At 48.2% G+C, this 21,295-nt stretch overlaps 1 protein-coding gene across 4 annotated transcripts in view; it reads right to left on the minus strand.

Moving 5' to 3' along the window:
• Positions 1-9,775: 9,775 nt before the first annotated feature.
• The window catches only part of PRDM11 (PR/SET domain 11), a 100,128-nt gene continuing 88,608 nt past the window's right edge, over positions 9,776-21,295 (minus strand). For 2 of the 4 annotated variants that reach the window (XM_064288242.1, XM_064288243.1), the window contains exons 7-8: positions 20,285-20,911; positions 9,792-19,021 (exon numbers count right to left, since the gene is read on the minus strand). In XM_064288242.1, coding sequence (XP_064144312.1) covers positions 16,857-19,021; positions 20,285-20,911 — 2,792 coding nt within the window. In that variant the 3' untranslated portion in view covers positions 9,792-16,856. Of the gene's footprint in view, positions 19,022-20,284; positions 20,912-21,295 lie in introns of all 4 variants that reach the window. The other 2 variants (XM_064288244.1, XM_064288245.1) reach the window with 2 other exon arrangements.

Below are 21,295 nucleotides of genomic sequence, written 5' to 3' on the forward strand. Positions count from 1 at the left end.
TCCGACACCGAGGAGACGGCAAAGGCAGGACCCTAGTCCTTTCTCATCACACCCCCATTTTTTAAAAAAATGGATTCGGGCACCCGCCGTGAGCAGGGCAGTGCATTTTGCTCACTTCTGGGTTATCGAAAAAGACGCCTATCAAATACAACCTGTGTGCAGGTTTGCAGGTGGGGTCAGGCTTGATGCAGAGGCTGCTTAACTTGGGGAATAATGGATGCAAAGCAGAATTTGGCTTTTCAAAAATAAGCATTTCCCCAAAAAAAAAAAAAAAAAAAAAAACGATGAAGTAAGTAAAACGATCCTGGATCAACTCATAGCATTAAAGATTGTGACGATGTGATGAAATCTTAAAAAAATCTTAGCTAGTGTTAAATCAAGCTCCCCACTCCAAACAGTAACCTAGCAGTTCTCAAACCTTAACCAGTTGCTGTCAAGTCCATTTGGATTCACGGTGACCCATGAGTGTCAGAGTAGAGCTGTGCTCCATTGGGTTTTCAATGGCTGATTTTTTAGAAGTAGATTGCCAGGCCTTTCTTCCAAGTTCCCTCTGGGTAGGTTCAAACCTCCAGCCTTTCAGCCATCAGCTGAGTCCATTAACCGTTTGCACCACCCAGGGACTTTTCTCAAACCTTATTGTGTGAAGGATCACCTACAGATTCCCGGGCCCCCCAGAGATATTCCAAATCAGTATTCCTGGCCGAAGCCCAGGAACCTGCATTTTTAACAAGCACTGGGTGGTTCTGATACAGAGGTTGGGGCTCTACACTTGGAGAAATCCCTTCTACAACATTCCAAACAGTCCTTCATGGGGCCCCTAGAGCATAAGGTAGCTTTTTCCATTGCTGGATACTTCCTCTTGTCAGCATGAAACTGGGGTGTCTCTGTTTCTTCTTTACTTTCATTCTTACTTTTTTAGTTTGTGCTTCTCAGATTCTGTTCTCGGACTGAATTTTGTGCCTTTTTTTTTTTTTTTAAATAACTTTATCGTTTTATCTCAAAGTCAGTTTATATTATACTTTGGGAGAAGACCTTCCCTGACAAATTACAGGTGGGATCATCTGTTAGAAAGTTGGGCTGGATTCTGAACACTAGTTCTCACGGCCACCAGCATCACCCACGTGATCTCCTGAAATCGACCCTTTCCTTTTCTACATTCCAGCCACTTCAGGAGGAATTTAGTTTGGGGCACATATTAATTTAGTCTATTACATCTGGCTACATGAAGGACGATAACTTTAAAAAGGAAATGAGGTCTTTTGCAAATGGGTCTCCCTCCCTAATTTGCAGGACTTGCCACTTGAATTGGTAAATAACCAGCAGCTATGTATTGAGTTCCTACCTTGCTGTTCTAAGCAGATGTTCACGTTGTTAATTATACCTAAATTATGAGCCTTGCTGAGTGGTTAGAATACTCACCCATGAACCAGGATTCCTGGGTTCTGTTGTTGTCACTGTCCTTTCAGAACCTCAGTTTGGCCATCTGTAAAATAGGCCTAATGACATGGGAGCCCTTTCTCTGTGGATGATACGATAAATGAAATAATGCTCAAAAACTACAGGTGCTCCTTGGCTGAAAACAAACTAGCAGACACAGCCTTCGAGACAGCCAGAGGATCATCTTTAAACTAGATTACTGTCTTTCACTTCAAGTTGGCAGCTGAGACTGTCCGGAAAGTTCCAGAACCATCCTAAGCATTTCCAGAACCAGGAGATTTCACATTTGGATTCCTTAGTACTGACATCCAAACTCTGGGCCTTCAGATGTCATTCCAGTCCTCTGATCTAAGAAAGAATTCCTAGACAAGATAGGTAAGGGTTATAATTATTCCTTCAATAAGTCACTCTTGCCTTCTCCCTGAGAATCTGAGCAGGGATCTTAGAACTTTAGTCACTATTTTCCCTTTCTATACAGAAAGAGGAAAGCATTAGAAATAAATTCTACCTATCATCTGAAGAGAGAGAAAAAATATCTAATCCCTCTTCCATGGGACACTCCTTCAGATAATTGAAAACCTTGACCATTACTGTTGAACGCCCCCTCCAAGTCTTTTTTTAGATGAAGCATTTGTTAGTCGTTTCCTCTGACATGTTTCTGAGACCTTTCTCACCACACTGGTCTCTCCTTTCTGGCTGGCATGGCTAAAACAGAACAAAAATATTCCCTACATTAGCTCACCAGCACCCTTTTCTTGGTAACCATCTGCTACCCAGTCCAGCAAAGTCTGGATTCTAGACTGAAAATCAGAAGAGTGGTTCTACTTCCCTGTAAATCTAGGTACCCACCTCACCAGGGGCGGGTTAACCAGTAAGCAGGGTAGGCACTGGCCCACAGTAAGCAGGGTACGCACAGGCTTAACTGTGTTGATTTACTAATCTGAGCAATTTCATCTGGGTTTCACGACATGAATAAACCCAGGTGAAATTGTTCAGTACAGATCAGTAAATCAGCACAACTAAGCCCATGCATACCTTGCTTATTGGGTAATCCATTCCTGCGCCTTACAGTCACAGCAAAGGACATTTGAGGTGGGCTAGGCAGGGCTCCTGATCCCAGAATATCAATGCCATTCATGGTAATTCCATCATCAAACATTCATTGCTTTGGATCTCAAAGATTTCATCTTCCAGAATCCAAAGTAAAGGTTGCCCCCGATAGGAGTTCAACTCCACCACAGAACTTCTTAGGTGTCAGCCATCACCTCACTTGACAGGGATGTGTAGGGATGAAGTAGGTTTTTCAGGGATGCCTGTTGTGTTCACTGGTGTATTATAAGCACCTTAGATTGAGCTGGCTCATGGGTGCTCAATAATGAATGAATGAATGAATGAAGGATAGGTGAGGAAATAGCTAGAAAAAGACACTGCAAATGGCATAAAAATCAGAGTCCTATCTGGAAACTCTGGTGGCGTAGTAGATAAGTGCTACGGTTGCTAACCAAAAGGGTGGCAGTTTGAATCCATGAGGCGCTCCTTGGAAACTCTATGGGGCAGTTCTACCCTGTCCTATAGGGTCGCTATGAGTCGGAATCAACTCCATGGCTATGGGTTATCTGAATTCTCAGTGGTAAAGGCCTCAGGCTTCTCAGCAGTTGGCCTAGAAATTCATGCCATTGAGTATTACTGTCTTCCTAATGATAATTCATAGCTCTCTGTGTAAATGTAATTAACGAGAATATAATTGCTGTGCTTTTCCACCAAAAATCCATCTTGGTGAATTCTAAATTACCCAGAGATGTCAAAATGCCCAATCCAAAAACTCCAGTAATCGTTGAATCAGCTTATCTTGTACCAGACACAATTGCAATTACTACCGAATTAGAGTAATTGAGTCTGTGTGAACGGATCTGATCATTTCTGAAAGGAACACCTTGTACTCTGTCAAGGAGCATTTTCTAAAAAGGGTGTGCATGAAGCAGAGATGAAAATTAAGTGAATGACCCCCTTAGACTTTGCACAAAAGGTGACCTGGTTTTTTCATTGAAACAGCTATGGGGATAGAGAATTAGGAGTCCACCCTCATTCGTGACTCCATTTCTTGCATCAAATCAGTATGTATTTGTTGAATGCCTATTGATCAACACCTTGCACATATCTGTTCATTCCAACTTGAGATATGACTCTTGGTGTGGATTAAATGACACATCACTCCAAACAACACCGTGGAGAAAGAGAGAAACAGCTCTTCTGGGGCAACTCCTTTGAGATGTAAAGGAGTCCCAAGGTGGAAGGTGGCTGTTGCCTAAACCAAACTGGGGTGAGGACCACCAAAAGAGAGACATAGTCCTTGTGATTTGTTTCTGCCTCCTGTGTTTCCTGTTGTCAAATGCTCATTGTGTGTTTGTTTTACAGTCATAAACCGAAGCACAAAAAGACGCATGGGACATTGTAGTCATATGTCTGGTGTCACATTTTAGAGCAAAAACCTTGCAGTGGTAAATAAATACTTTCCAACAGGGTCAGCTGACTGGTGTTTTCTTCCTTTCTTTCTTTTCCTTTTACTTAATATTTTAGACAAGCAAACATGCAGGAAAATATAATTAGATAAATACCCATGAACCACCATGAAAACCTACCACTCATGAAACTCGACATAAACAGGTGAAGTCCCCCTCAGTGCCCTGGACTCAGGAAAGCGCCATCTGGTATTTGGGATTTCTCCTCCCCATGCATTTCTTTATGCTTTTACTGCAGGTATATGTAAACTCTCAGCACTAGAATATTTTTGTGTGTTTTTAAAACTTATTTAAACTGTATCACACTGTTTTTGCTCAACATTAAAATTTTGAGCTTCATCCATACAAATATAGGTTGGCCTAGTTCATTTATTTTCTGCTGCTGTATAATATTCCGGAAACCCTGGCAGCGTAGTGGTTAAGAGCTACGGCTGTGAACCAAAGGGTCAGCAGTTCAAATCCACCAGGTGCTCCTTGGAAACTCTATGGGGCAGTTCTACTCTGTCCTATAGGGTTGCTATGAGTCAGAATTGACTCAACGGCACTGGGTTTGTTGTTTTTTTTTTTTTTTGGTATAATATTCCATTGTATGGATACACCACAATCCCATTCTCCTACTGATGTATATGTAGATGTTTCCCTTTTTTTTCTGCTGTAAGAAATGCTGCTGTGAACATGTCTCCTTGGGCACATGTGCAAATTTTTCAAGAATATATACCGAGGAGTAAGTGGAATTGATAGGTCCTAGAAATTTTTTTTTTTTTGGAGTGTAGAGTGTGTTTTTCCACAGAGTGTGAGTGATGCCTCAGTGGTTAAGAGTTCAGGCTGCTAACCAAAATGTTGGTGGTTTAAGTCGCTCCTTGGAAACCCTATGGGGCTCTATCCTACAGGGTCACTATGAATCGGAATCGACTCAATGGCAACAGGTTTGGTTTTGGGTTTGGAGTGTGAGTGGAGTCCCTAGGTAGCAGGAACAGTTAAGTGCTTGACCAAACTCACCCACATGTGCCTCAGAAGACAGACCTGGCAATCTGCTTCTGAAAGGTCACAGCTTTAAAAAATCCCATGGAGCAGTTCCACTCGGCACACGAGGGGTTGCCATGAATCGGAATCAACTCAAGGGCACCTAACAACAAGAGTGTGTGTGTGTGTGTGTGTGTGTGTGTATGCCTTGATGGCCTTGCCTAAGCACTGAATCAAAGGGACTACCCACATTTAGGGATGCAAGGATTAGGTAAGGCCTCTTGGGACTCTGACTTCATTCCAGAGGAGAAAAATTGATGGAAACCAGACACTGTTCTTTTTTTAACGTCCCAAAGAAACACTCCCACCAGTGGCAGAGTCAGTGCAGCTGCCAGTGGGACCTGTGTGCTCCAGATGGTGGGCAGGGACATGGTGACTCCCGGAGTCCTGCCACCGTAGGCCCTCATGGTGGCTACTGCAGCCCTGGCCTCTGGAGGAAGACGCTTTGGCATCAAGCAAGGCACAGGGCCTGAATTTTAAAGTCAGCAGGAAATCAACCAGGCCACAGGGAACTAAAATCAAAGGCTCTTAAAAAGGATAAATGATCCATAAAGAAAGCCATTAGATATCATTGCTTTCCAAGTCTATGCGTGTAAGTTCTTACTTTATATTATAAAAAAATATATATAATTTACTTTTTTTAGTTTTCATGATAAAATAGGAGAAGTGGGTCTTACCCAAAAAGCAGAAAATTACATAGACTATGTTTCAAAGATAACTCTGAATACAGCCCACCTGAGCCCAAAATGCGTATGTAAGAGTCTGGACTTATACAAAAGAGAAATGGGAAGAGGGGCTCATTAATGACTGATACAAGGACTTTCCATGGATGTACCTTAAATAACAAACACTACTCCTGCATAAAAAATCAAATCGGGTCTAGAGCACTGTATTAGGAGCTTAGAACCAGTGGCCCAGCTTGGCTTTGTCACTGGCCACCTTCATGGCCCTGGGCAAGTCCTTTGTCTCCACACGTGTAAAATGAATTTGGCCTCAGTTTCCACATATGTAAAATGCTTCCCAAGGTCCCTTCCAGCTTTCACATTTTGTGAAGCTGTGATCTCGACTGACAACAGTGGACTGTTCACACCCATCCTTAGCATCCTATCTTGTGTGTAAAGCAAACCGAACCCATGTACATGTGTATCTGCGATCCTTGCCCCACGCCACTAATGCCCCCTGGCATCTCCTGACAGTCCTCTGGCCACCCCCTCCCCTGGACAATATCCAGTGTCATCTGAGGCTCTGAGTCACTCTTATTAATTGCTGATGGGATCGGTGGTAATTTTCCACCAGAGATTTTGTATTTTTAGAGTCAATTGGAAGCACCACCATTTCAGAAGCTCTGAACCCTAGCATCTGTTCCATCTCCGTCCCGGGGCAGGCACCTGGCAAGGACAGCACCCCAGGATGTGGCTGTAGATGGATTTAGGGGGCTGGACATATTCTTGATGACAGGGTTGGAGAACTCCTCCCAAGCTCCCCTCCCTGGTTTCCTGCAGGGGAGCCAGCACAGATGGTCCCTGGCCAGGGCCCCAGGTGCTTCCCCAAGCCAGAGATAGTGACGCCTACCTGGGAGGAGGATGGGAGAAAGCTGATCTTAGCACTAGAAGCCAGACGTTGCCACGGAAACCAGTCTAATGTTGGCCACTGTGTGATCAGAGCTGTGTGGTGGCACGTCCTTACCTGGTGTGGTCTCTCCACACCTGCTGGGTTTGGTTCCTATCCCATTTCCCAGGGCAGCCTATTGGCAAGTGGTGAGGACAGAAATCCTCTCCCAGAAACCGAGGAATTCAAACCAGGGACAAGCAAGCTGTTTTTCCAAGGCAAGACCAACAAAGCAAGTGAAACCTCTGCAGTCCCTCTCCCCTCCCGGGCCAGGTGAGATAAGCTCTTGGAAGCAGGAGAAGCTGCCCTGAGGGTGCTATGGCCCGTCAATGCTAGCCACAGGCAGTGGTGGCTCTGTGTTAAAAGTCACAGGCAACTCCTCACCCAGGGCTGTTGTTATGTGCCATTAAGTTGATTTTGACTGATAGCGACTCCATGTAACAGGGTAGAACTGCCCCATAGGGTTTTCTTGGCTGTAATCTTTATGGGAGCAGATTGCCAGGTCTTTCTTCCGTGGAGGCTCTGTGTGAGTTCGAAGCCTCAACCTTTCCGTTAGCAGCCAGGTGCTTAACCACTGCACCACCAGGGATCCTCTTCACTTAGGGTAGTCCCAGGAATTCTGAGTGAAAGAGGATGGCAGCAGGGAATCCCAACACTTCCTACCCCCTACTTCATCCCAACCAAAGAGGTAATAATAATGATGATAATGATGACCAATAATCACCATGCAGCAAAACTGCTCTGTGCTAAGCCCTGAAGAAACAGACTCAGATAAGTGACTTGTCCAAGGTCTCACAGCTTGTAAGGGGCACAGGTGGGATTTGAATTTGGTTCTGCCTAACTCTAAAGTCCAGGCTCTGGCACATAGCCAGCGACCAAGGGTCTTTATTGGAAAGGCAACTTAGATGCATAAGCAGTAGCTTCTAAATGCTACCTGGATTGAGAGTCCCTAAACTGGAAGGGACTAGAAAAGTTCCCTTTCAAGGTGAATCAGGTGACACCTGGATTGGGTGGGACATTCCCCAAGGGCAAGAGCAATTTCGAGGGCAGGGAATCTTAAGTAAGCACCTCAGGGACAACCTCCAGCTTTGTACAGAAGGGCCTGGGCCAAGGCCAGATGTAGCCAGAGGTCAGGTACAGGGTCATTTTGATCAAGTGGAGAAACAGAGACAGAGACAGGTAAACTGGGAGAACTCAGGACTTCAGCCGTCACCAGGGCAGCATTGCTGAGGCTGCACTTTAATCAGGTACTGCTTAAATTTTTCCTTCTTTCCTTCCTCCCTCCCTCCCTCTCTTTCTTCCTTCCATATTAAGGGCCTATTATGTGATAGAAGCCCTGGTGGTGCAGTATTTAAGAGCTTCTTCGGCTGGCTAACCAGAAGGTTGGCAGTTCTAATCCACTAGCCTGTCTTTGGAAACTTTACGGGGCAGTTCTACTCTGTCCTATAGGGTTGCTATGAGTTGGAATCGACAGGACAGCAATGGTTATTTATTTATTTTTTATGTGATAGTTGGAGTCCTGGTGGCACAGTGGTTAAGAGCTCAGGCTGCTAGCCAAAAAGGTCAGCAGTTGGAATCCACCAGCCACTCCTTGGAAACCCTATGGGGGCAGTTCTACTCTGTCTTATGGGGTCACTATGAGTTGGAATTGACTTGAAGGCAACAGGTTTGGGTTTTTTTTGGATGTGATAGGTACTGCACATACCCACCCACCCAGAGAGTTGTTAAAAAGTCTCCACATTCAATCTGGGCTGGAAAGGAGGAATGTGTGGTCACGTTATAGGGGTGGCAACTAGGATCACATAACAACATGTGTATAAATGTTTGTATGAGAAACTGTGCTGTAAACCTTCACCTAAAGCACAATTAAAAAAAGTCTCCACCTTCGCTTTGCGGTTACTACAATCCAGAGGGGGGAAAGAGACAATGAACAATGACACACATACACAATAATTATCCAGTTGCAAACTGAAATAAGTGTTATGAAGAAAATATATCAGGAGGAATAAAGAACAGTGGCTTGAGCGTGGTCAGGAAAGACCTCTTTGAGAAGGTGGTACTTCTGAGACCTAACAGAAGAGAGGAGCTCAGCCAGGCAACCATCCCGAGGGAAAGGACTCCAGGCAGAGGGCACAGGGTACTGGAAGGTCTGGAGTCAGAAAAGAGCTTGGTGAGTGAGAGGAACAAGAGGAGACCAGCGTGGCTGGAGCACAACACAGGGGAGGACACAGACGAGGCAGGGACTGGGTCATGCAGGGCTGATGTGCCATGACTGGGGTTGAATTCTGAGAGGATGCCATGACTAGATTTGTGTTTTAAAAAGATCTCTGTAGAAATTCCACATGGCAGCCATAGAAATCTTCAGGCAGCTATCCAGTCCCCTGAATCTCTCTGAGGGGAACATCACTAGTCCCCTCAACTTGTCCTCTGTACTTTGGAGAGGGAAACTGAGGAGAAGAGAAAGGGATGGGAGTAGAACAGACCCCATTCCCTTGAACACCCCTCAAGCCTCACTGTGGGAAAGCTGGCCTCATGGCCAAGTGCAGATGGGGGTCTTTCTTGTCCTTGCTTTTCAGTGATGAAATAATTAATATGTATGTCCCAGATACTAATGCAAATATGGTTCAAATGTGGGTCAAATCTGAGTGAGATATGGGGGGGGGCATTGACCCCGGTTCTCCTGAGCTGGTTAGACATGATGGACATACACCTTTGTTTCTCCTCCCCTACTCCTCCCCCTCAGGAAGTAAGAGAACTAGAACATTCCATGGGGGGTGAGGGGTGGCCTTCACAATAGGAAGCCTCTGAGTGACCAAAGGAGGAGGGCCTCAGGGGCTGAGAGAGAAATGGTAGATAGGAAGAAGGCAAACATTAAGAGAAAGGGAGAGAGAAGGCGCTGACAGGAAGCTAGGTGATGAAGAGCAGAAGCTGAGAGTAGGAGAACTTAGCATTTCGTAAAGGAAAAAGGCATTATTTATGTCATTATTGAATGTATGCCCAACTTCTTTCTAGAACAATTTGGTGAAAACATCTCTCATCCTCACCCCCATACCAAGGTAACTATTGGGAAAATATCCTTTCCCAGCGGACAGGCAAGGCAGTTGAGGGAGAATTAGAAGAACAGTTTATTTCCAACAGCTCTGTGGGTTTCCTCAAAGAGATTCTTGTGGAAAAAATGCATGTAGGGGCAGATGTACTGATTTTAAACAGTCTGGCCTAACTGGTGGGTGAGGTATACTAGTTCCCTGCTGGGAGTAAACGCTAACAGGGGAGAAGTGAGAGCAACAGGAAGGAGCTGAACTGGCAGCTTCCGGTTTCTTCCAAAATGGCAGCCCTTGCTGTGGGGCCGATTCTGAAGCATCCCCGAGCACAGAACTGGGAGAGAGGCGAGGAGGAAGGGATTTGACCTTGTGAGTAAATTTAAATGTTTTTTATTAACAATTTTCATACATTACAAGGATAATATGACAAAAGGAAAGTTTCTGCGTACATATTATGATAAACCAACATAGCTCTATTTGTATCCAGTGTTCTAGGCCCCCTCACACAGGTACTATAAAGCATAGTCTGCAAAATAATATCGAGTCTTTTTTTAAGAAAGAAAGTATTAACATATTAATATGTACGTGATAATAGACTCCTAGGTATTTCCCCCACCCCCACTTTATATTTCCTTTGTGATTGAAATGAAACGGTACAGCAGCGTAGGGATGGAGAGGAGAGAGAAAGGGGCTGGAAAAGACCAAATCAAACTGCTGGTTCTCTAGAGAGACAAAAGTGAAGGCTGCGGGGTGCCCAAGGGCAGCCTGACCTTCGTCTTTTGTGAGCAGTATTGTAACCGGCAGTCCTCCTCTGGGCGGAGGGCCGGATCCCCTCAGGCCCCATGACCTGATCTCTCTCTGAGGTACAGTGCATTGTGGGATTGCTACCCGGGGAAGCCCGTCCCCTGCCCGACGGTCTGACCCATCGCCATGGGAGGAAGGCTCGGCTGGACTGGTCTCTCTTGAGCCAGGCACTAGAGGGTGTTCCAAGACCCAGTTGGCAGCTAGCTGTGGCTCAAGGAGACCAGGGTGGACGTGGGGTGGGGGGGCGGGGGGAGGTGGGCATTGGCAGAACAGACCCTGGCCCCGAACTCCAGGTAGTAAGGGCGGGTCTGCTGGAGACTGAGGTACATTGGTAGATGTTGGGGAAAGGCGGGATGGGGTCAGAGAAGGCCTCAGGGATGGGAAATGCATGCCTTGTAGAGCCCTAAGGCGAAGGCTGGTCTGGAGAGCAGGGGTTGTAGGCACCCACTGTCCCTCATCATCCAGGGCTCCAACAAACCCTCCACCCCACCTCCAGGGGAAAGAAACGACAGAGGGAAAACTGCAAGTGAAACGGGCTTCTGATTCCCGTCAGGGCGCCGCGAGCCCTCCGTCATGCTGCCAGCTGCTACTGTGCCCTGCTGCCCACCTCCTGTCCCTGGACACCCCGCCCGGCTCACGCGGCTTGGGATGGGCGCGGGGACACGTCCTGCCCAGTAGAGGTGGGTGAGCGCGGGGCCTCGCAGCTTAGCCTCTGCTTCGAGTCACAGAATGAGAACAGTGTACGTGAACTAAACCTGCCTGGTACGTGGGGCTGGGTGGGGTCCCTGGGCCTCCCTGCAGGAGGACAGGGAAATGCGGTGTCCTGAGTACAGCCGGCGGCAGCGGCTGTGCAAAGCTGGCAGGGCCAGAGCCCTGCTTCTGACCTTGAGTTGCCACTGAACCTAGGAGTGTGCGGATATGTCTCTCCCACCCTTCTCTCGTAGCTGGTGCCCCCTGCCGTGGCCAGCAAGCCTCTGGGTGGCGGGCAGGCTGCCTGGCGTCGCTCTCGCTGCCCACTTCACTGCCCCTACCCCAACCCCTGCCAGGAAGACAGACAGTGAGTGGTTGAGTGGGAAAGGGAGGCTAGGACGCTGTACTTCAGAGGTGTGGTCTCTAGGGGGCAGCGGACGCAGACAAGGGGGGAGGGGCGGCATATTCGAGGACCTCCCTAGGTACAATTTGCGCCTTTCCTATTGCCACTGACTCTGCTCCTACCTAGGGGGGCTTTGGGGAAGATTGTGCAGTGGTCCCGACCCCAAATGACAGAGACCACGCCCTACTGCCAAGCAGTAGGCTTGCGAGAGGATGTAGGGGCCACTTAAGCTGGGGCTCAGGGGTATCTCCTTCCAACATCAGACCATGCCTGGGGAAAGGAGAAAAAGTGCATGGAGAGGGCCGGGACCCAGGCCTCCTGGAGGCACAGACGAGGTGGTGGGACATCCTCTCTTCTCCAACACTCCATAGGAGGCCCGTTCCCAGCACACCCTGCCTGCTGAGCTTCCCGGCTCCCCAGCGAAGGCTCTCTTCCTGCCCCTTCGCATACACAGCGCCAGACTTTCGCTCTTGCGCTCCCAGCTCGCTATAGACTCTGTTTTTATATCTATTTAAAACATAGAAATGTATAAATATATAGGATATTATTTATAGATATATAGACGTGATTTCATCTCTTACTCTGTGTGTATACGTACTGTATATGTCCATATATACAATATATAGGCTGTAGCATCTCTTTTCTACAATGCACACACCCCTGCTTCCATGCACTAGCTCCTGGGGAGACTGGATTGCATAGGTACTTCCAGGGTCATACCACTTGGAGGGATAAGGGGAGTGCCAGATGGAAGGGGAGGGCCGTACCATTTTACTCCCCAAAGGGCACTTTTTTTCTCTCTGACAAGCAAAGGTCACCTCAAAGGCTCCTTAAAACACCGCAGCTCCATCCACTCAGCTAAAGCACCCTGACCGACAGAGAGAAACGAAGGCCTCCTTCCAAGCGTGTCTCTTGCCAAAACCTTCCCCCCTAAGGATTGGACACCTGTCTAGGACCCACCACCACCTCCCAAGGAGGTTGGTGCCTGGCACAGGATTGTTCCAAGCTCACATGTCCCTCAAACATTCCTTTCTTGCTAGGGAGGTCTGGCTTCCCTACTTCAGCTGCCACAGCCTGGCCTGGCTGCGCTGGCCACTTGAAGGGGCAAGGTGCAACCTGACTTCTTGTGCCCAAACTGATGTATGCACCAAGAGAGAATGTAAATGAAGCCTTCTATTGGGAAACCAACTCAGACTGTAGCCAAAACCAGATCTAGATATAGAATTCCTGTTTCCAGAGGGGGTGGAGAAAAACAGAGGGAAAGGAAACTAGGAGAGAGAGGCGATACTTCAACCCCTCAGGCCTCATCAGGCTTCAGGTGAGCAATCCAAGAGGTTGCCAGCCCCAGAGCCCAGGCTGGGCCAATTCGTCGTCCACTGCAATCTCTCCACTATCATTTTCTGCCTTCCACGTGCTTTTCCTATTTTCTTCTTCTTGGCATCACCTCCAAACAAACAGAAAATATTTCAACATTGTCTTAAATAATTATGAGATCCTTCCTCCAAATTAAAGGATTGACAAAAACAAGTCAAGGGGAGAGGGCTCAGCAAAACAACTTGACATGGAAGCATGGAGCAGGGGCTGGGGTCAGAGACACCCAAATGCCACCAATTCAGGGCCCAGAGCTGCATCCAGTCATCCAGGGATCCTGCTCTCGTTCCCAAGTGAGGATGGGGAATGAGGATCTGCTTGGGACCACCATATGTCAGGCTGGCAAACACTGGGATTCTGGAATGGCAAGACTGCAGCAGGGCTGGGCTGTCCTCACATGTCACAGGTGGTGATGGGTCTTCCCCCACCTCCCCCATCAAGGAAGAGCAGCTCATTTCAATCACAGGAGCTCCTAGTTCTGCGGTGGATCAGGATCGCTTTGGCACATCTGGCCAGAAACCTGGGCCTCAAAGTTGATCTCACTTCCTACCTCTTCCATAAGCCAAAGAAAGTCATTCATTGGTTAGCCTAACTAGGACAGGTCTCAACCCCCGAGACACACATACTTGATTCCAAGCCTATGGTTGTCACTCCTAAGCCACTCCTAAGTTTGAGGTTCTGTTTCATCTGAGCTGACCACATTCGGGAGGCAAAAACTGCCTGCGCACAGTTTTGTATACCCATGAGGAAGGTGAGGCTAGCCAACGGTGTGATTCCCAGGGCTGGACCCTGAAGGTCAGATCAACCAAGAGTCCTTCTCAAGGAGGCAGAGGAGTAGAAAGGCCTGTGACAGAAATCAGGGAATCACATGCAGAATTCACAGGACAGAAGCACCGAGTCTCTGGAGCAGCAACCATGGTGAGAAAGGACACTGTAGAAATTGCAGTGGCATGTCACCCGAACTGTTCCCTGGTTACTCCCCATCCCAAGTCAAAGTGGCCTCTGCAAAGTGTGCTATGCCCCAGGCTTCCTGGCTGAATTCAGCAGAAGCCAAGAGCATTCAGAGTTTTAAAGGCACCCCTGCCAAGCTTTAAGCCCTCCCCCGAGAGCTCAGCTTCCCCAAGGTCTGGAGGCTGGCTTGGGAGATATCTAGCCTGCAGCCACAAGCTGCTAGTGGCAACTCATTCTTGTAGGCCCAGAGGCAGGTCACCTTCTCCTGGCCTTCCCAGGAGTTCTGGAATAGACACCGGCATTGGCCCAAAGGATTTTTTCCCTCTGGATGAAGAGCTGAGCTAACTCTAGCTAGAGTCTCTTGAGAGGAAACAGTCATGGGCCTAATAATCAGGCAGACACTAAGGAGCCTCTCTTCCTGGTTTTCAAATGAGTGGTCTAGGAAATGAGCCCCAGTTAGTTGAGGGTCCCAACGTAATAAGTGGGGAGGAGCAGAGGGAGGAAGAAGAAGGTGTAAGGCAACTGTTGGCTAGAAGAAAGGATTCCAACCTATTGCTTCTGCCCCCTGAGGCCCACCTTGCCATGTCTGCCCTCCACCCATCATAGTCTCTGCGATGCTCAGTGAAAGCTCCCACAGACTCGGAAGTCTGGGTGGGTGAGTGGTGAGGAAGTCCAGGAGGGAAAGGTGGGAACTTGTGCTTTGCAATGGAATCCCACTTGACCACAGTTATGGGTTAACCTGGATGGGAGGAATGGGTGGACAGGAGACATCACTTTCAAGTGGGAAAGGAGAACCAGGCTGGGGATTTCAAAGCATCAGGGAGGAGCTTTGGGTCTTTCGTTGCTAGTTCCTGCTGACTCTCTCCTTGTTCAGAGGACGTGGGGAAGTATGTGTGCGACTGAGGTGGGTGGGGGGTGTCACCAGGCAGGGGTGCATTGATTTGTTGAAGAAGGCAGCATATGATGCCTGGCAGTGGGACAATTGGAGGAAACCAGTTTTTTGTTTTTTAACATGCTACATCACTGTTGAAAACAAACCAAAAAAAAGTTTCAAAAATAATATATAATATATATAGATATTTATATAATGAAAAGCTATTGACTAGCAGCAATGATTCTAAAGTTATCTTAGCACCAAGACCATGGGGGTAGAGGGGAAGGATCTGTGGGAGATGAAGGTAGTGGCAGGACAAGGAAAGAAGAGTGACATGTTCAGTGTTGATGACATTTCCACTATGGTTCTCAACGGCGGCATGAGGCCTCTGAGACAAGATAACCCAAGAAGGAAGGAAGTCACCACAGTTTAATAATGTCTGAGCCAAACAGGTTGAAGACACTAGGGTCTTGTCTGTGGCCATGTGACGCCATCCTCTGCCAATGGAGAGGGGTGGCTCCCAGCAGAACCGACCATCTAGAATTCAGATCTTCCTCCCTCCCCCAAACATGACCTATATCCATGTTCTAGGATGTCTGCACATAAAATATGCATAGACCAGATGTAGAAACATGAACAGAAGTTTTTTAACAGCTCACGCACTTTTTTTTTTTTTAAACTCCCTTGCGAGGTATACTGGTAGTTAAATGAACCAAAGAGCATTGATCAGACTCCACTAGCTTAAACCACTACTTGTCCCAGGGAGTAGGCAAGTAGCTACTTCTAAAGCTTATATCGGCGGGTGTGTGTGTGTGTGTGTGTGTGTATGTGTGTGTGTCTGAAGGCTCATGCCTTGAGAGTCCTGTTCGACTTCTCATTTTTTCCTTTCCTTTAGGACATCTCTACCCTGTTTAACAAAGGAAGAGTTCACAGGCATAGATGTATCACCCAGTTTCCTACAACCTTCCCGCCAGGCTGCAGACCATGTTTTCAGACTTGCTGCAAAAGAAGGACTAATTTCTAGAGACTCTCATTTGAGCTACGAATAACCCAGGGCACATCTTGCATTGAACCTCCTGCCACAGAGCTATAGCAGGTATTTCTTGATGATTAAAGGAAAAATTACCCCCATCACATTATATGATTATAAAGATAGAGCATAAATAATTCATGTAAATTGAATATATACTTTTCATCTTACTTTTTTTTTTTTTTTAAAGCCAAAAATCACTGCCCTCCTGGGGTCTGGATTACTTGGCTCTTCATCACCCTCAACAGGCCTGGGTCTGAATTGCATTATATTGTTTTATCCTCCCCCACATAAAAACCAGAATGCAAAAAGGTCACTCCTTTTTCCCTTCCCTAAGATTTCAAGTTTGGCTGTATGACAGTTTTGCCTTCAGTATAACAGGTAATATCTTTACTATCTGGGGAGCTGGAAGGAGGGAACCGACAACCTAGTGAGGGGAGAGACAACCAAGGTGGGGAGTGGTGGGTGTCACAGTTTGACCAAGACTTTCACTTCTAAGACAGAAAAAGAACCCTCACTAGGAAATGAATAAAAATTTCTCAAGCTGAAGTCTGGAGTGGGGGAGGTGGAAAGATCAAACACCCTAACCCAGACAAGCTATCATCCCGTCTGAAGTCAGAGATCTGATTAAACTTGACCAGAATGTCAATGAGGAGGTTAAGAAACCCCCCTCAGGAAGCCATACAACAAAAGAAAAGGCAAGAACATAAACCCCAGCCCCAACCCAAAGCCCCTCACCCCCAGACGTCAACATAAATAAAGTGAGCTACCTAAAGTGATGACAGAGACCCGTCATTTTTAGCTTATGCTGTTGGTTGACTGTCCGGTGGGAATACGTGTGGCCCCAGCACATGCTTCTGTGAGTGAAAATGAGTTGCCACCTATGTTGCAGCTGCCAAATTTTGTAGACAAGAGTCCGTTTCCAACATTATTCCTTTCTGAAAGCTCCCAGTAGCTTCTGGTGGACGCGTCACCTTGGTTTTTAAAAATTTTCAGTGTGGGTGTATATATATATATATATATAATATATATTTATATATCAAAGCTTATGAGTATAGATTAAAAAAATATTCAACAGCTTAGTGAACTCTGCAGCGCGGGCTCCCTAAATGTCTGGGTAGAACTCTGTCCCATGGTCTATGGCCTGGAGCACTGGCTTCTGCTCCAGTGCAGACATCCTGCTGAGGACCTCAGCAGACAGTGTGTAACTGTGGCCAGACTTCTCCTCAAACCAGCTGTCCAGGGCTCGCTTGGCATCGAAGTTAGCAATGGGTGGCCCATTTACCGCAATTGTCAAGAGGTCGCTGAGCTGCTCCAGGGTCAGTCGGGAACGATGGTTTTTGCGTACCCGTTGGAGGGCATTGCGGCCTTTCTCGCAACAAACGGTGGAAGTGGGGAGGACTTTAAGGATCTGAATGATCTTGTTCAAGAGTGGAAACCTCTGCTTGTACTTACCGACGTGGCTGATCAGGTCTTTGAAGCCATTTTTGGTATAGTAATCCGCCTTGAGTTCTCGCCACTCCATTAAAAGACTCCCCCGGGGGTCTAGCCCTTCCCTACAGACATCCCTGGAAAAGGTCGGGATGGCCTCCAGATGGTCAAATATCTGGACCATATCCTCCTTGCCATAGCTCACAAGCTCCTCACTGCTCCTGGGCCAGGCGGCCAGGTCAAACACCTGGCAGGCCTTCACAAAGATCCGGCTACGGGAATCAAACCTCTGAGCCAGAATCACTTGGGTCTTCTGGCAGATCTTCTCCCTGATGGACTGGAATTTGGCTTCGGCCACCCTGAGGTTCTTCATTGCAATCCCGTTGAAGCTCTCTCGGAAGTTCTCCTCAAACTCCTGCAGGTATTCTCCTGGGGAGTCGGCCAGCCGACTGATCTCCTGGATGGCCTCCTCGATCTTATCATCCACCTGGGACACCAGGAGGTACTCACCCTGGAAGACGTAGGCCAGGCGTGAGAGCACGGCGATCACATCCAGCAGAAAGTAGATGAGCTTGATGGACTGGTAGTCCATGAGGAACTGCAGCAGGGCCAGGGCAATGGCCGAGGCATCCGCCCGCTGGGTCTGGCTGCTGATGTCCTTGAGGTGGGCCACGACCTCCAGGTAGTCCTTGATGAGTGCATTGAGGACATTCTGCTCGCCAATGATCCACTTCACAGCCCGGATATCCCCCAAGAACTCTGTCTCCTCACAGAGGGTCGAGGCCGTGGAGCGCAACTCACACATGAGGCGTGGTGAGTAGCGGTAGAAGCTCAGCAGCTGCTTCAGGTTGTTCTCCAGCTCCTCTAAGCAGGGGAGCTCCTTCCCACTGATGGCATCCAGTATCTCCAGGTGGGGCCGGTGCACCATGAAGGGCAGGCACAGCAGCCAGGGCAGCGTCTTGCGGATTGTCATGAACATGCTGGCACGAAGGCTGGCTGTGATGTTGGCTCCATCCACGCCCAAGCCAACAGTTGGCTTCTCATCCTGTAACCGGATGCCCAATGTAGAGAAGGCTCGATCGAGGGCCTGAAGATAGCTTTCTGTGCCGGAGAATCCCAGTTCCTGCAGGGACAGGAACTCTGTGGCTGGGGGCCCGTCACTGCTAGTATACTGGACATAGACAGCTACAGTATCAGCCAGGAGGTCATCGCTCTGCCCATCCAAAATGATGCTGAGGCAAGGGGACTGGCGGATGCGCTCCACCAGGTCTTCCCGCAGAGCCCGGGCGATATGATGAATGAGGATCTGGCAGTCTCCCTCGTTCATGTACTGGTCCACCACTTTGAGCTCACACTTTCTTAGCAGCTCAGCCAGGGGCCGGAAGTCCAGGTAGGGCCGGCCCTCAAGGGCCAGGTGGTAGGCGGTGTTGAAGAGCAGGGTCATGTTGCGGCACATCTCCTCTGTCTTCTCAGGGTGCATGCGGAGCTTGTACAGCTGCAGGCACTTCTTGTGCAGGTTGCTCTGGCTGTGCAGCTTGATGGTATGGATCTTAAACTGCTTGGAGCCGATGATGAAGGCCGAGGTTCGCGAAGACTGCACTGTGTACTGGCGGCAGACGTGGCACCACATCTCGTTGAGGGTCGGGGAGTACCGCAGGAACCAGAACTTCTTCAGCCACTCCTGCTTAAAGCGCCGGATCCTGCGTCCTGTGGCTGATGACATCTTGGAGGGCTCATCCGTCGCAGTCATTATATCATTGGAGACGGATTCATCGGCCGAATCCACCTCCTGGTCATCATCCTCCATGATGGCGGGGCCAGAGACCATGCTCTCTGAGGCTGGAAAACAAATGGGAAAGGAACATTTACACCTGGTGGGAAAAACAGACTCTTCCAAAATCAACAGGAAACACTGCCCAAACAGTGGGTGACACACTGTATGAAACAGAAGTTAATTTCCATGGCAAACTGAATCCCAACCTGGAATTTCTTTATAAGCACTGTTGTTATCCACATAGAACTCTTCTTTGTGGATTATCCATGGTGGCCTTTGTCACCACCCACCATGCTGCAGGCTGCCTGCCCTCACTCTCTACTAGTAGGTGCTCAAGGAATTTAAATTTTCCATTCAACCGGACAGCACAAATGAGAAGAGCAGATCAATGGAGAGAGAAAAGCACATCAAACATTCAAAAGTCATACGTCAGGGGCCTGAGACTTGTTTGCCTCACCACCGGACAGCACAAATGAGAAGAGCAGATCAATGGAGAGAGAAAAGCACATCAAACATTCAAAAGTCATACGTCAGGGGCCTGAGACTTGTTTGCCTCACCATTCATGTGGTCGGGGGAGTGGGCTTCCCTTGAATGAAGGCAGGTTTGACATGCAATTTCAGGATCACAATGCAGTTTAGTTAAGATGAGTGCTTTGAATCTCTAGAAACACCTCGTTTTGAGCTCAGGGATGTGGTTAATAGAGGAAGTGCTATATAAATCTCAAATTTAGCTGTGGATGTGTCCTGAAAACCTCTCTAGTTGTTGATCAACTCTAAAAGATTCAGGCAGCCAAAAGAAAGGGGAAAATGCATGCAGCTAAAGGCTCTATATCCCCCCCATCCTTCTAGAACTCCAGGGGAAATCGGACCATGTGGGCCAGCGCAGTGATTCAGGAGGAAAAGAGATAGGCTGTGTTCCTGGACTGAGTTTGAGAAGGCTGTGAGATTTCCTCAACAGGACGCCTTGCCCGCACACTGCTTGGGGCTGGGAGAGAGAAAGATTGGGTTTAGAAATTGGACTCTGGTGTAAACCACCACTAGGACCACCAACAAAGGCAGCGGGTCAAGAACACAGCACACACCCTTCCTGCAGCACAACTTCCTTTATTGACGAGGAGGATACATTGGCAACCCACGAAGCATCCCACCATAGCACAAGGGGCCTGCCAGAGGCACCTGGAGGCTGTGGGCTGCGACCAGTGTCCACCTCCACGTTATACAACTCAGGTCTCCCCTGAGGTGGCTCCAACAGAGAGTTTTAGGCCACCTTCCATTATGCCCTCTGTGTGCTCTTCCCTCTGACAATAATCTCATCCAGACCAACTTACCTGCAGGGTCTGAGAACTCTGGGAGCTCCAGTACCTGTGCTGGCAATACAGGGGGCTCAGGAAGCTTCCCAGACTTAAGCATGTCTAGTTCTGCTTGAAGTTCCCGGACCTTCTTCTTTAGGCGAATACAGTTAGGGCAAAAGGAGGTGGTGGGAAGCTCATGAGGGTCAGATGCAAGGGAGGCCTCAGCAGGACTGTCAGCCTTGAATGATGAAGGCTCCTCTTCTTCATCCTCTGTTGGGCCTGGTTCCTTGGAAGCTCCTTGGGGGATTTTCCAGTCCCCTTCCCCCTGGGTCCGGCTGACATTCTGCACACCATGGGACATGGTCGTTGCACACCGACTGTAGGTGTCATCCTGGTACTTGGGAACTTTCCGGATGACCAGTGAGGTGCTCAGTGCCAGCTGGTGGGCTTCCACCTTTGCAGATTCCAACGAGGCCTCCAGCACATCCTTGAAAATAAGGTCAATTTTCTTCTTCTTGGCCTGGGGGTGCAAATCCCCTTCATCAAAGCCACGCTTGTAGGGACTTTTGCCCTGTCTCAACACAGGGAGCTGTATGGAACCCCTCAGGTCTTCTGGGTTATCCAGAGCCTGCTCAGACTTCTCCCTCTGCAACCTCTTCTCTCCTAGGAAGGAAAACCAGGGTGTGAGGAAGTGGGGAAAACCCCCAAAGTGGAAAAACCAACAGAAAACAAAGCAGGCCTCCTGTTAAAAAGTCACTGGACACATCCCTTTGGGTCTGGCCTTGTGGGTCATGTGTTACAAAAAGGGAGAGAGGTGGATCACCCAGAGGACCATGGGAGCTAGAGTCATAGGACCCGAAGAAGTGGAAAGAACTATTTTTAAGGAGACGGTTTTAATGGAGCCTTTAGGTATATATAAGCGCTACTCTCATAAGTTGACAGAATTTCTACTGGGGATGGTAACTGGAAGTCCTTTCAAAGGTGCTTGCCATCCTATGACCCTAGAAGATGATGACCGATCCAGTCAAACTGAGTAAGCTGGTAACA

This window comes from Loxodonta africana, chromosome 7, assembly GCF_030014295.1.
Source record: "Loxodonta africana isolate mLoxAfr1 chromosome 7, mLoxAfr1.hap2, whole genome shotgun sequence".
In the NCBI taxonomy this organism is placed as follows: domain Eukaryota; kingdom Metazoa; phylum Chordata; class Mammalia; order Proboscidea; family Elephantidae; genus Loxodonta; species Loxodonta africana.